General features: G+C 30.7%; 5 protein-coding genes across 5 annotated transcripts in view; 3 read left to right on the forward strand and 2 right to left on the reverse strand.

The window, feature by feature from the left end:
- The window catches only part of HELRODRAFT_172085 (hypothetical protein), a gene marked incomplete at both ends in the record, with an annotated part of 2,399 nt that extends 625 nt beyond the window's left edge, over positions 1-1,774 (reverse strand). The window contains 4 exons of the mRNA XM_009018754.1: positions 1-54; positions 716-869; positions 1,100-1,243; positions 1,409-1,774. The exon at positions 1-54 is cut by the window's left edge and continues 30 nt beyond it. Of these exons, the coding sequence (XP_009017002.1) occupies positions 1-54; positions 716-869; positions 1,100-1,243; positions 1,409-1,774 (718 nt within the window). The remainder of the gene's footprint in view (positions 55-715; positions 870-1,099; positions 1,244-1,408) is intronic.
- A 3,896-nt stretch (positions 1,775-5,670) lies between these two features.
- On the reverse strand, positions 5,671-7,852 carry HELRODRAFT_78116 (hypothetical protein; the record flags this gene model as incomplete). Its single annotated transcript, XM_009018755.1, has 7 exons — positions 5,671-5,719; positions 5,873-6,042; positions 6,205-6,352; positions 6,710-6,881; positions 7,219-7,358; positions 7,583-7,652; positions 7,750-7,852. The coding sequence occupies 7 exons, from the start codon at positions 7,850-7,852 to the stop codon at positions 5,671-5,673; spliced, it is 852 nt and encodes a 283-aa protein (XP_009017003.1).
- Positions 7,853-8,711: 859 nt separating this feature from the next.
- Positions 8,712-9,533, forward strand: HELRODRAFT_124583 (hypothetical protein; the record flags this gene model as incomplete). The annotated part of the gene is made up of 2 exons (XM_009018756.1): positions 8,712-8,793; positions 8,926-9,533. Coding segments are annotated over 2 exons (690 nt in total), but the record flags the coding sequence as incomplete, so codon positions are not given.
- A 483-nt stretch (positions 9,534-10,016) lies between these two features.
- HELRODRAFT_191581 (hypothetical protein) lies at positions 10,017-11,262 on the forward strand (the record flags this gene model as incomplete). The annotated part of the gene is made up of 4 exons (XM_009018757.1): positions 10,017-10,146; positions 10,236-10,319; positions 10,433-11,090; positions 11,114-11,262. 3 exons carry the CDS (start codon positions 10,017-10,019, stop codon positions 11,056-11,058), a joined length of 840 nt encoding a protein of 279 aa, XP_009017005.1. The 3' UTR covers positions 11,059-11,090; positions 11,114-11,262.
- Positions 11,263-14,452: 3,190 nt separating this feature from the next.
- Positions 14,453-14,585, forward strand: part of HELRODRAFT_78096 (hypothetical protein) — a gene marked incomplete at both ends in the record, with an annotated part of 2,420 nt that continues 2,287 nt past the window's right edge. Inside the window, one exon of the mRNA XM_009018758.1 lies at positions 14,453-14,545. Coding sequence (XP_009017006.1) covers positions 14,453-14,545 — 93 coding nt within the window. The remainder of the gene's footprint in view (positions 14,546-14,585) is intronic.

Below are 14,585 nucleotides of genomic sequence, written 5' to 3' on the forward strand. Positions count from 1 at the left end.
TCCTTGCTATGCTGGATTTTGTGGGCTTGCTCTTTCCATCCGCTGAACCGTCATCTGTTGAAGTAAGCGAATGAATGAATGAATGAATGAATGAATGAATGAATGGATGAATGGATGAATGAATGGATGAATGAATGAATGAACGGATGAATGAATGAATGAATGAATTAATCAATAAATGAATGGATGAATGAACGAGTTAGTAAATAAACTAATGGCTGAATAAGCCAATGAATAAATTAACGAACGAATAAATGATCAAATGAACGAACGAACGAACGAACAAATAGATACAAGATATATACCCAATCACGCACTGGCCAGTAACATCCATGTATGCAACATTCCCACGAAACAATTAAGCAACAATTTCCAATGCGCAGATTCCACATCATTCATTTATATACAAACTAAGGACAACTACATAGGAAATACTCTGATTAATTGCACGCTCACGCACACACAAACACACACACAGACACGCACACACAAATACACACATATAAAACCATTAAACACACAAAATTTACAATGAGTTTTTTATTTTGATCGTTATTATCATTTAATTTAATATAGATAGATAACTGCTTAAATAGCAATTCTATATCAAAATAACCATAATAAAAACAACAACGACAACAACAACAAACAAACAACAACAACGACAACGACAACAAACAACAACAACAATAATAATCCAAATCGTCAACAGTACCATCAATAATTTGGACAACGACATCTGCTATGTCATCCATATTTTGGTTTCTCAGGACGTCAACCAATCGCATAAGGAGGAATGACTTCCCGGATAACTCCTTCCAAGCTGTCAAAGCCTTGTAACCTTGAATTATTGGCTGGTTCTGACTTATCTGTGTGTGCGTGCGTGTGTGTGTGTTTCTGTGTGTGTGGGTATGTCTGTGTGTGTTTATGCAAGGTTTATAATCCTGAGTGGCTGGTTCAGACTTATCTGTAAGTGTGTATGCGCGCGAGTGTGTGATGTTTACAGTTGTTGTTAGTGTTTGTTGTGACAATCAAAAAACGATTTTAAAAAAAAAGTCCGTAAAAATTTAGTACTTAGTAAGCAAATAAAATTTCCAACTTTTCCTAATTCCATTTCGAGAATTTCTTTAGGAAAGGGTGACATGAGTTCCTCAAAGACTGGCCTCCAATCGCAACCCAGACCTCTCGAAACTTCTCGAAAGATTTTATTCGTTCTCATGGTTTCCATCGGGTCTTCCCATAACTAAAAAAGGAAAGAAAAGGCGTAACAAATAGTATATCACTCTTTCTTTCTTAAAAAAAAGTGGAATTTTGGAATTACAATATCATACTTACACACAGTGTACGCACAAACACACACAAACAGAAACAAAGGAATACAAACAAATACAGACGCAAACGCACATACCTTGTTAGAAGTTTGTTGTTTTGAAGCTGAAAACCTCTCGTCAAACCCCCTCCTAAACTGTTCCTCTATATATGCCAGGTGAGTATCAAGCTGTGGTTGTTGAAGTGCCGCCAGGTCCGAATTCAAATCCAGATCGCCTAACTCAATTGGCACGTCGTCTTCTCCGTGATTACCCAATTCATCCTCTACTGGTTCTGTAGTAGTAGCAGCAGCAGCATCAGCGTTTTTATCATCGTGACAATCGCCACCATTTTCGGTTTTTTTTTGGTTCGCCGTGAGTTTTGTTGGCGTGCTGTCTTCTTGTATGTTGTTGTCGTTGTTTGTTGTTGTCGGTGTTGTATCTTTTTTAGATTGGATATCAGACATTATTGATAGATGTTTCTTGATAATATATCAGCTCTTGTGACTCTGTGGGATTATTATATGATTGGAGAAGTTTGCTATACACAAAATTACCATGAATCATTTCGAATAATAATAACAATGATAATAATACAAATACAACTGCTACTAACAATAATGATAATACTAAATAAAATTTAATTAAATCAAGTCAAAATTCCAATGCAATTATTGCAGAACAAAGAGATGATTGTCTGAAACACATTACCCATCACTTCATATTACATACAATCATTTAGTCAGATAAATTATCTCACATCAGATATATGAAAAAGCCAGAGAGAGAGAGAGAGAGAGAGAGAGAGAGAGAGAGAGAGAGAGAGAGAGAGAGAAAGAGAGAGAGAGAGAGAGAGAGGGAGGGAGAGAGAGAGAGAGAGAGAGAGAAAGAACTGATACATTTATAAAGTAAAAAACAAAAGAAACATTACATTTATTTACCTGTGACAATTTTTTCTAAAAAGATTAACTTCTCTTTCAAAACAGAGAACTTTACTTTTAAACTTAACTAAACCGATAGACAAGAAGTTACTAAGTAATATACAGCAGGTATGATATTGAACTATCCGATCTACACACACGCATGTTATTGTACATATATATATATATACATATATATATATATGTTGGTAATAGATATATATATATATATATATATATATATATATATATATATATATACAGATAGAGAAAATTCTAAATATTCAATTATTAATCCTCACATTTGATGCGTGGATATATATATATATATTTATTTATTTATATATATATATAAACCAACACACTCGCGCACGGATACACACACACAAACAAACACACACATAAATGTATATATATATATATATTATATTCACATAAATAAGACACATATAATATGCATAGCCAATTGGTTTAGTTCAGTGCACACATAATCACCTATAATAAGAATAAAAATACTATATATATATATATATATAATAATAATAAAAATACTATATATATATATATATAATAATAAAAATACTATATATATATATAACATTGTTATTATTAATTTTTGTATGTATATATGTATGTATGCATATGCTTATCAATAACATTATTAACATTATCATCATCTTTTTCATCTTCCTTACCATCGCTATAATCACCATGGCCGTCGTCATCATCATAACTACATCAGAGCAACATTGTATTAAACATCTGGCGTTTGTATATACATACTTACATGGCATACATACATAAATACATGTATGTATGTATGTATGTATTTATGTATGTATGTATGTATGTATGTATGTATGTATGTATGTATGTATGTATGTATGTATGTATGTATGTGTGTATGTATGTATGTATGTATGTATGTATGTATGTATATTTGTATATTTCCAAGATAAGAGGCAATAAATATACTGGGATACATCATATGTAGCTTAAAGTTCAGCAACTAAGATATACCAGTATGTATGTATGTATGTATTCTCTTTCTCTCTCTTCTCTCTCTCTTTCTATATATATATATATATATAGAGTTACAAATCCTATGTAAATATAGTTGCAAATAAACTGTACAACTAATATATAAGCTTGTATATAATAGCAAACGTGTGTGTGTGTGTGTGTGTGTGTGCGTGGTGTATATATATATATATATACATATCGGATGTAGGTTTTTATAAGTAATATTTATAGTATTAGTTGCATAGGCCAGTGGACAAGTATTTCTATAGTTAGTGTGTATACACTAACAACACTAATAACAGTGTAAACAGTAGTAATGTTTGCTACACTACATGCATGAGTATTTCTAATGAATGGTCACATTCATTGATTCATTGAATGGAATGCTTATTCATCCTGTAATGCGGATAAATGTTAGGAGTTAAGGGCTATTTTATGATGGATGAATACATATAAATACATACAAACATAACAGCAAAAGTACATACATACAAACATACATACATACATACAAACAAACAAACATACACACACACACATCAATAATATGCATATTTTACACATGACTCTTCTTGAAATACACCTATCTTAACTATTAATTCTCATTTGGAATGTGGCAAATGAACTGAATACACACGGAAACAACTAATTTAAATAAAATACATATATATATATTTACATATATATATAATCTCTTATAGGTTGATGAAAATTATTAATTAATGAAAAAAACCATTGCCTGCGTAAGCTGAAAGTAAAGTAACTCTAGTAACTCTAAAACAACCATCCTACCTTCTTATTATTATGTTGTATCATATTGAGGAAACTAACTACATTATTAATAACAATCAATCTTCATTTAGCATCCAGAGACCCAGTTTCTCAAGGTAGGACGTATTAATAACAACAACTGATAATAATTGGATTAATATTAGAGAAGACAATAGAGTAGTAGACCAATACAAAAATTAAACTCTCTACATTTGTATTCACAATTTAGTGAAGTTTTAGCTAATAACTTACTAAGTATAGTTAGGATAGGTTAATAAGTACTTAAGCAGGCATTTCAACAAGCTAATACTTAGTAATAGCTAGGCTATACTTTTTAATAATTTAATTTCATTCAATATTGGTATTTGTAATGTAAGGAAACTACTAATTTTTCTCTCTTACTAACTAACGAAAACTAAACTAAAGCTATTTAAAAAAAAGAGGTATGGCCGCCAAAACTACCTACCTACTAACTGTACTGCACTGTAAGTAACTTAACACACTATGACAGGACTTATATATAGTATAAAAGTATAGAATTATGTCTTAATGACAAGTCTTACTTAAAACAATACATTTTTTATGGATTATCAATTATAGATTATAATTATTATACAAATTCAATTGACAATGCAAGGACAATATGTAAGGTCAAATGATATGAAAAAAAAACAACAAATATATGTTAAATCGTTTAATTGCACTAAAAACGCCAAAATAGAACTCTAAAATAAGGAATTTATTGAAAAAATACATCACTTTTGCAAAAAAAAATCGCAGAGACCACTGACAGCAGAAGTTCTCTTTTAATCGTTAAATGTCCGCATAGATAGTGTAAGGTGATTATGTATTTTACACGTATCTATGTATAAATTTACTACTTAGATATTTATATTTATTATATAAAATTCATTCTATATATTTGTATGTGCAATTCACAAACTCAATATATATGTGTGCTGTGTATGAATGAATATATATATTGGTACGTATATATATACGTACGTATTTATAATTTTTATTTGTAGTTTTTTCTCATTTTTTAATCAATATTCTTCTTACTTTCTTGTGCCTTATCCTTTCAGGACATTGGCGACCATTGATCTACACAAAACCCGAGCTTTAACACTTTGTAGTAGTTGGAATGCGGTTATATTCAACAAGTGACACAAGGACATCACGAATGCTATTAGTTGTTGACCGCGATTTCTTCTCCCTGCAATCTTTCCAGTAGTTGTTAGATTTTCCATTCTTTCCTTCCGCATGATGTGACCAAAAAACTTTAACTGCCCCCGTCAGATTATCTGTAGTAATTTCATCTTTTCATAACCGTCCTCTTTTCATAACCGGACCACATTCTCATTCGAAATATGAGAGGTCCAACTAATTTTTATAACTCTTCTCAAAAACTACATCTCAGCAGCCCGCGTTAATCATTTTTCTCCATTTCTTAAAAATTTTAATTATACCAATATATAACAGAAAATTTGAAAGAAACCGAATATTTGACAATTTATGTACAATGTTTTAAAATATAAGGTAAATAAAATACGTTTCAAAATTGAAAAATAATATAATTAAATATAATTATAAATTATGATATAAATACTATACAGTAAAATATAAATTAATTCATTCGATTAAAGTTTTCATTTTTTCAAATTGATCACTGCTTCTTCCCAAGGTCCATGTATGTTACTGGAACAGACAAATTAGATATTGTATTAAACAAAATATAATTAAAACCATAATTAATTATATATAAATTTAATTGTAATAAAACAATTGTAATAAAATAATTAAATTATATATATATGAAAAAAAAATTGAAAGAAAATTTAAAAAGATTACTTCTTATAACTCTGCATGTGGACAAAGAGGGCAGGGCATAGAAATGTGATGAAGATATGAAGCAATAGATATTGTATGGACGCGATGTAGGATATAGAAGCAACACCAATGAAACTTAATAAACTCGTTAGGACGGTCATACAAACGAATGCTCTGTCTTTGGTGTTTTTCTGTTTTAATTTAATATGGCAGAGTGCTATAATCATTTATTTCTTTCAAAGTGGTTTTTTAAACTTTTTTTAAATAATTTATTTATTCATTTATTAGATGTATAATCCACTATCTAGAATAAAATCCAACTCCAACAACAAAGAAACACAAAAACAAAAAACCTTGAATATAGTTCGAAAAGACGGCCAAAGGGCGAACATTTGTAACGCAAAAGTTAGCATAGAAAAGGTGTGCCAGGCTGTGGAGAGTCTCGAAGCCAAACAAACTGAAGCAAAGATGGCTGAATTCAAAGATATCGATCTGGAAACTCTGTAAAAAAAAGAACAAATCATAAAAATAATACAATAATATATTAATAATAATAAAATAATATATTTAAAATAATAAAACTGATAAAACAATATATTGAAAATTGTGAAAAAATATAAGAAAATTATGATTGTGATGTAAAAAAAATATTGTGATTGGCGAAATCTAATACAATATACATTACAATATACAGTTGTACGTACATACACTGAGGAACTTACAAGCACATACAAATACATACACATATTTCTTAGATTGATTGAACGAACGAACGAACGAATAAAGAATGAAAGATGAATAGACAAATGAATGTATGCTCGATTCATGTTGCAACAAAAGTGATAAAAAAAAACTAACATGACAGATTTTGTACCGTAGTCATGGAACATCAAGTTACAGAGGAACATGAAGAAAGTCATGGCGTATATGGTATCTGTACTGATTGACTGAGTCAGTGTCATTAAGATTGGAGACAAGAAGAAACAGAAACCGAGCGATATGACTGAAATTCGCAGGTCGTGGTAGTAATCTGGAATTATCAATTGATTGGGTGAGTGAACAAATAAATGAATGATCAAATGAATGAATGATCAAATGAATGATCAAATGAATGAATGAATGAATAAATGAATGAATGAATGGATGGAGTGAATTAATGACTTATTGACTGATATACTATGCTAGTGGTAGTACTCTTGAATTAACAATTGACGTTTGAAAAAAAAAAAGAAGAATGAATGAGTGAGTGAATGACAGATTTATTGAACCAGTGGATGAATAAAATAAATAAATAATTGATGGATGGACTGAATAAATTCAATATTTAATGACAATCATTAATGAATAATTAATTAATATTTAATAACTATTTTTCAGGCCGTCGTTGAAATAGATGCATTTGAGTGCATAGCCCAAAATATTTGTAACGAAGGAGATGCAGAATAAAATCTGTGGAGAAAGAAGCATGGAGTCCATGTATATGAATACTGTTATGAATATACATACACTGTTGAGGAGGTTGAAAGAAATTATTCATAATACAATATTAATTATAATCCATTATTATTATTATTAATTTAATATTATTAGTAATTCAATATTATTATATGTTAGATTATTATGTTAGTTAACTTAACTTGCTTAAAAAATTAAATAAAACACAACTAATATTGTTAAAAAAATTAAACTATTAATAATTAATTGTAAGTAAACTATAAAAACAATATTTACCTGCAAATTTGATGGGTTAGGACTCCAGATTCTTTTACTACAAACCAATAGTCATACGTTTTTGTATACACTAAAAATATATTAATAAACAATTAGATTAAAACACTTTTTAATAATTTAATATAATTAATTAATTTTAAAATTTAAATTAAAAATTCCCACTTAACAATTTTTCTTCAAATCCTTCATGAATGTAACGTCTACGTAATTGTCCGGAACACCCTGATCCAAATATAAAACCTTTTGCCATTCTTTAATTTCATTTTCCATCTTTCAAAAATTTTTTTTTATTTAAAAAATTTACGGCTTATAATTGTTGAATACTTTAATAAATTTTTAAAAGTGAATTCGACAATATTTTTACATTATGTAGGATTAGAATTACCGTTATACCATTGAATTTTCAACCGTGTATAGCGTTTACTTTACAAATTCTAATCTCACTAAGTGATATAACTTTTTGTCGAATTTACTTTTGATAACTAAATTTTTTAAATGTGAGCTAATTCTCACCTGGATTTTGCGTACCTGGAATAGTTGATTTTGTGCAAGTAGGTAGTTGAAAAACTGCCAAGTCGGTTGAAATTATGGATTTAATTAAATTGTCTATTAGAATATACAAGTATTTTTGAGATGCACACATAAATGGATTTTTGGCGATTTTTTAACTTTATCGTTACCGTTGGTATATTAATATATATAACGATTTTGATGAATAAAGTTAAAATGTTATAAATAACAAATAAGGAACAATTACAAATATTTTTTCATTTCATTAAACCGTTAAATATTTTTTATTTAATCGGTTTTTTCATAATCCGCCTTTTACAAATGCTTCAACCGTCGCGAACATTACCTTCGTATTTACGAGCAGTCAATTTCTAAAAATATTGCTCAGTAAAAATGAATAAATATATGGAAGGTAGATTAACGGATTTACATATGACAAATTTGAAAGAAAAAATGTCCGGAAAGTTACTGATTGTCGTTCTGAGTTTTCTGACAACTCTTATCATACCTTTTGTACACCTAGGTTAGAAAAACTGGTGAGGAAATTTCATTTTTAGCTAAATAAATTAAGATTTATTGGTCTATTTATAATATGCAATAATTTTACAAATTTCAAGGAGTATTTTACAATTTTTGGGCACAAAAACCCCTGGTTGATAAATTGAGATGTACATGTAATTGTTTCGACACTATCTTCAGAGGTATTTTTTAGTTTTTTAACGACGTTAAACTTTAACGCTCTTTCTCAAAATCAATCACTGTTTCAAAGATGTATTTTTAAAATATTATTTTCCTCAAATGTAATTTTTGACACCCACCAACCAACCAATTAGGAAACTATGAATGGCCTCCTAGCATGTATAAGCACGTGTACTTCAATACCAACCTGACGACATTCAAAATATGGATTATCAGCTGCTTGGGTGTCATAACTTGCTACGAAGCCACCAAAAAAATCCTGATGATCATCAAATCAAAATGCACCAGACTGCCCATGTTGGTTCTCCTTTTATCCAGTTTATATCCCCATTACTATGGCTGGTGGAATTTTTTTCAATATTTAAACGAAGAATTTTATGATCAGTGGTACCACCAGTTGTTCTTCACAGGCACAGAACTCCTATCTACAATCATGGTCTTCCATCTATGTGACAGTAGAAACAAGATAGAACCATGGAAACTATTGTTCATCTTCAGCTTAAACATCACTCACATCATCGTTTCTTCTCTTGACCAGTTCATTACAAATGTTTTCCTGGCCAGAGGGCAAAGTTTCGAGATATTTCGAGACATTGGTCTCATGTTACCTGATCTATTGCACGTATTTGTGGCATATTTTGAAATGAGTATTCTGTCCGATAGACACAATACTTCCATCATTAATTTGCTTCGTAGAGAGGAGGTGATGTTATCTCTGTTGGTTGTTATACTTTTCAGTGTTATAGGCAAGGCGTTGTGATAATGTTAAGCTAAGTAGAGTTTTTTTGTAAAAAATTGTTTCAATTTGTGGTAGTTTCATTCTTATATGGCGCATCATTATTTTATTTGTTCTGTTTCGCTAACAAAATTTTTAATTAAAAAAAAATGTCTTGAAATGTTTTGTTGTTTCATTTTTTGAAGAAATCTCTCTTAATGTCTTATCAAGTTGAAGTGTTGGATGTATTGTACAGTGCATGCGAGGGTGCGTGGATTGTGTATCACAACGATAAGATACTGTACCGTTATCTACCGCCATTTTTCAATTTCACTTTCCATCTTTTAAATATTTGTTTGAGTTAAAAAATTTTTAAAAACAGATTTACGGTTCATTTTTTTGTTGACGAAGTTCATTTTTTTCAAATTTCAATGAGGAAGTGGAATTGCCTAATCGGTTGAAATTAGGGATTGACGAGCGGTAAATTTTTAAAAATATTGCACAGTAAAGATGAATAAATGTATGGAAGGTAGATTAACTAATTTGCATATTGCGATTTTGAAAGAAAAAGTGTCCGGAAAGTTACTGATTGTCGTTCTGGGTTTTCTGGCAACTGTTATCATCCCTTTTGTACATCTGGGTTAGAGAAAATAGAGAGAAAACTTCATTTTAAACTAAATAAGTTGAGAATTATTGATCTATTTATGCTTTACTTTTACAACTTTCAAGGAGGATATTACAATTTTTGGATACAAAAACCGCTTGTTGACAAATCAAATTGTACTTGCAGTTGTTTCGACACTATCTTCAAAGGTACTTTTTCATTGAACGCTTTTCCCCAAAATCAATCACTGTTTCAAAGATTTATTTTTAAAATATTATTTTCCTCAAATGAAATTTTTGACTCCCACCAACCAACCAATCAGGAAGATATGAATGGCCTCCTAGCAGATACAAACACGTGTACTTCAATACCAACCTGACGACATTCAAAATATGGATAATCATCTGCTTGGGTGTCATAACCTGCTACGAAGTCACCAAAAAAATCCTGATGATCATCAAATCAAAATGCACCAGACTGCCCATGTTGGTTCTCCTTTTATCCAGTTTATATCCCCATTACTTTAGCTGGTGGAATTTTTTTCAATATTTAAACGAAGAATTTTATGATCAGTGGTACCACCAGTTGTTCTTCACAGGCACAGAACTCCTATCTACAATCATGGTCTTCCATCTATGTGACAGTAGAAACAAGATAGAACCATGGAAACTATTGTTCATCTTCAGCTTAAACATCACTCACATCATCGTTTCTTCTCTTGACCAGTTCATTACAAATGTTTTCCTGGCCAGAGGGCAAGTTTCCCAGATATTTCGAGACATTGCTCTCATGTCATCTGACCTGTTGCACGTATTTGTGGCATGTTTTCAGATGTGTATTCTGCCCGATTGGCATAACATGTCCATCATTAATTTGCTTCATAGAAAGGAGATGATGCTATCCCTGCTGGCTGTTTTACTTCTCAGTGTTCTAGCCAAGTCGTTGTGATGATGTTCAGTTGAGTGGGGATAGGTTTTTTTTGTGTAAGTTTCATCCTTGTTTGGCGTGCCATCATGTTAGTTGTCCTATTTCGATAAAAATTGTTTTAATTTAAAAAACTAAGTATTAAGCTTAAGTATTTTCTGGTATCATTTTTTGGGATGGTGTGGCGGCTAAAGCCGATACAGAAATCTTTCCATCCTATCAAGTTGAATTTACTTGTGTATGTGATGATTGTGTGCATTGTGTTTCACAACGATACCATACCGTACCGTTATTTTTCCATCGAAAAACTCCTCATCATTCCCGTACTATCACCACCTTCGCCATCATCATCGTCGTCGTCATCATCATCATCATCATTACCAACCTCAGAACTATCATCATGATCATCAAGTTAAAGTAATGACTGTTTTCAATTAGTAGCGTCATAAAAAAGAATCCCGCCATGAAATTATATATATATATATATATATATATATATATATATATATATATTATATGGTTTATATATATAGTTTATATATATATACATATTATATATAAATATTATATACTATATATATGTGTGTGTGTGAAATATATATATATGCATGCACACATTTTTACACAGACAGACAAGTGTTTTACTTGAAATATAAATAAGCCGAGAATTTAAAACTGGTTAAAATATTTATGTGTTTGTGTGTTTGTTTGTGTGTGTGTGTTTGTTTGTTTGTGTGTGTGAATTTTGTATATTTGTGTATTTGATTAATAGACAACAACATCAAAGTATTAAAACAGAGTTGTGGCTGTAGCATGTAACACGTGTGTGTGCGTGTGTGTGTGCGTGTGTGTGTGTGTGTGTGTGTGTGTGTATGTAACAACAGGTATTGGAAATTTGTGTATTTTTGGTAGTCTGTTCATGTAGAAAATTTGAGATTACATCCGTATCATTGTTTCAATGACAAATAAAAATTTTTTTGATGTTGTTAATGTTGACGTTGGTGTTGATGTTGTTGATGTTGTTGTTGTTGTTGATGTTATTGTTGATGTTGATGTTGTCGGCAAACCTGTTATGTATTCAGTTTCAACATCTTGATGCTTACCTTCAGTAATTATGAAATTATATTACTTATAATTATGCTTATAATTATAATTGTTATATTATAAATATAATTTTGGTTATTATTATTAATGTTGTTGTTGTTATTGTTTATGTAGTTGTTGAAGTTGTGGTGTCTGTTGGAAGTCATAAATCAAAGTTGAACAAGTAACTCACATTTTCTTGTCTGATGGATGGGATCTATGCTAAACCCTGATGTGTTTGTATGTGTGTGCGTGTGTATGTGTGTGTGTGTATGTGTGTTTGTATGTATGTGTTCGTATACGTGTGTTTGTATGTGTGTGTTTGTGTGTGTATGAAACTAGCGATTTCTATCCTTAAAATTTTTTATCATCATTGCTCGTATTTCATTTAGTTTTTCGCGTAATTAACATTATCTCTTCTGCTCATCCTTATCATCATCTTCTTCTTCTACTTCATCTTCTTTTCACTGTTTCATCATTATCATCATCATCATCCTCATCATCTTCATCATCAGCAGCATCATCATCACCGTCTTGCCAAACTTCTTCATCTTGAAATTGTTGTAATTGGATGCAATCTCGGCAGGAAATGACTAAACTGAAAATGTTGCGGCGACGTAGCCAAAGAGTAATTTTAAGAAATTTGTTTCTTCTCATAGATATATATATATATATATATATATATATATATATAAATTAATATATATATATAATTAAAAAAACTTGGAAAAAATATACAAACAAAAACGTATCGTGCGTACAAGTCATACAAAAAAACATAATTACATACATACATACATAGATACATAACATACATACACACAGCGATAGTAGGGAATATTTTTTTGCTATGAATAATATCTCGTGCATCCTGCAGCGGTTTTTGCGCGTCTGTGTGTTGGAAAATGTGGAGTTGAATGCAGACGGGGTTGAGTGACGTTATAGCAAATAAAATCAAATTTAGTCAGACGCTTGGTCATTCGTTAGTCATTCGTCAATGATTTGGTTTTAACATACACACATACATACACCCATACATACATACATACGAAACGAAACGAAATTTTATTTCCTTTTCAATGTTCAAAAATATTAAGAAAGCAGGAAGACCATAATAGAATTTGTAGAAATTCATTTGGCATGGTCGCCTAATCAGAAATGTTCTTTAGTACGTACGAATCCTATGCACCGACACCACAAACGTTTTATGGTCGAAGAAAGATACAAATACCTGATATTCCAGTACCCTGTTATGCGAAAATACATAATTCATTCATACACTCTCATTATATGTATATTGTATATATCAACTTATAACTACAATCTGTGCGTGTATGCGTGCATATGCGTCTGTGCGTGTATATGTGTGTGTATGTGTGTGTATGCGTGTGTGTGTGTGCAGTTGTGTGGATAAAAACAAATATATAATTTGCCAAAAACCATTGGCATTTTTTTATATGAAATTACTGTTATATAAAAATGACTTGTTGTTGTTGTTTTTATTATTATTATTATTATTAGAGAAACAGGTGAACACACAAACGCACATGGAAGCCTAAGAAGCGGAAGTTGTGTAGGCGTGGCTAAATTACAAAATTTCATCAAGCTTCGTTCCTATTGGCTGGCGGAAAGTGTGATTGACATACTGATTTCCGGGCAGAAAAAGAACTAAAGTTTTAAGAGCTGCTGATGCTTCTAACTATAACGTAGTTATGACGGTGATGATGAGGATGAAGAAGATGATGAAGATGATGAGGAAGATGATGATGATGAAGAAGAAGATGGTGAAGAAGATGATGACGAAGATGTTTAGAAATGTATATTTACGATGATATTTCTACAAATTCTTGCGTTTGGTTCGGCCCGTTATAGCGTTTTCTCAGATTTAATTTCTGTTCGTTTTGCCGTGAATTGTCGAACGTTGTTTTGGGTATTATTGAATTGTGGTATGACTTTAAGAAACTATTTATTAAAATTGATTAATTAATTGAGTAATTAATTAATTAGTTAATAATTGCTTTATGATTTTGTAAAGTAGTTTTAACAACAATCGCCCGAAAGGAGCACTCGTTCTCTATAACTCTATATGAAAATAACCATGGACAACACTTACAACTGCAACAACAACAACAACATTAATATTCATGACATGAACAATAACATCATTAATATTCATGACATCAAAAACAACATCACCGACGACAACATCAAAAAATCTTTCGTCAACGATGACGATGATGACATCAACACTAACAACAACAACAACAATATTAACTACAAATACAACCATAACTTTGATAACAATAAACTTGTTGTACACCCCTTCGAATCAATAATGGTACAGTCCAAAACCCCATACTCTGATGCTACCAAGTGTAGAAAAAAAACCTCAACCAATAGAATTAAGAGGCCCATGAACCCTTTTATGGTTGGTACTTTTTTTGGGGGGTGACAATAATATGAATGAT

This window comes from Helobdella robusta, assembly GCF_000326865.2.
Source record: "Helobdella robusta unplaced genomic scaffold HELROscaffold_22, whole genome shotgun sequence".
NCBI classification, from domain to species: Eukaryota; Metazoa; Annelida; class Clitellata; order Rhynchobdellida; family Glossiphoniidae; genus Helobdella; species Helobdella robusta.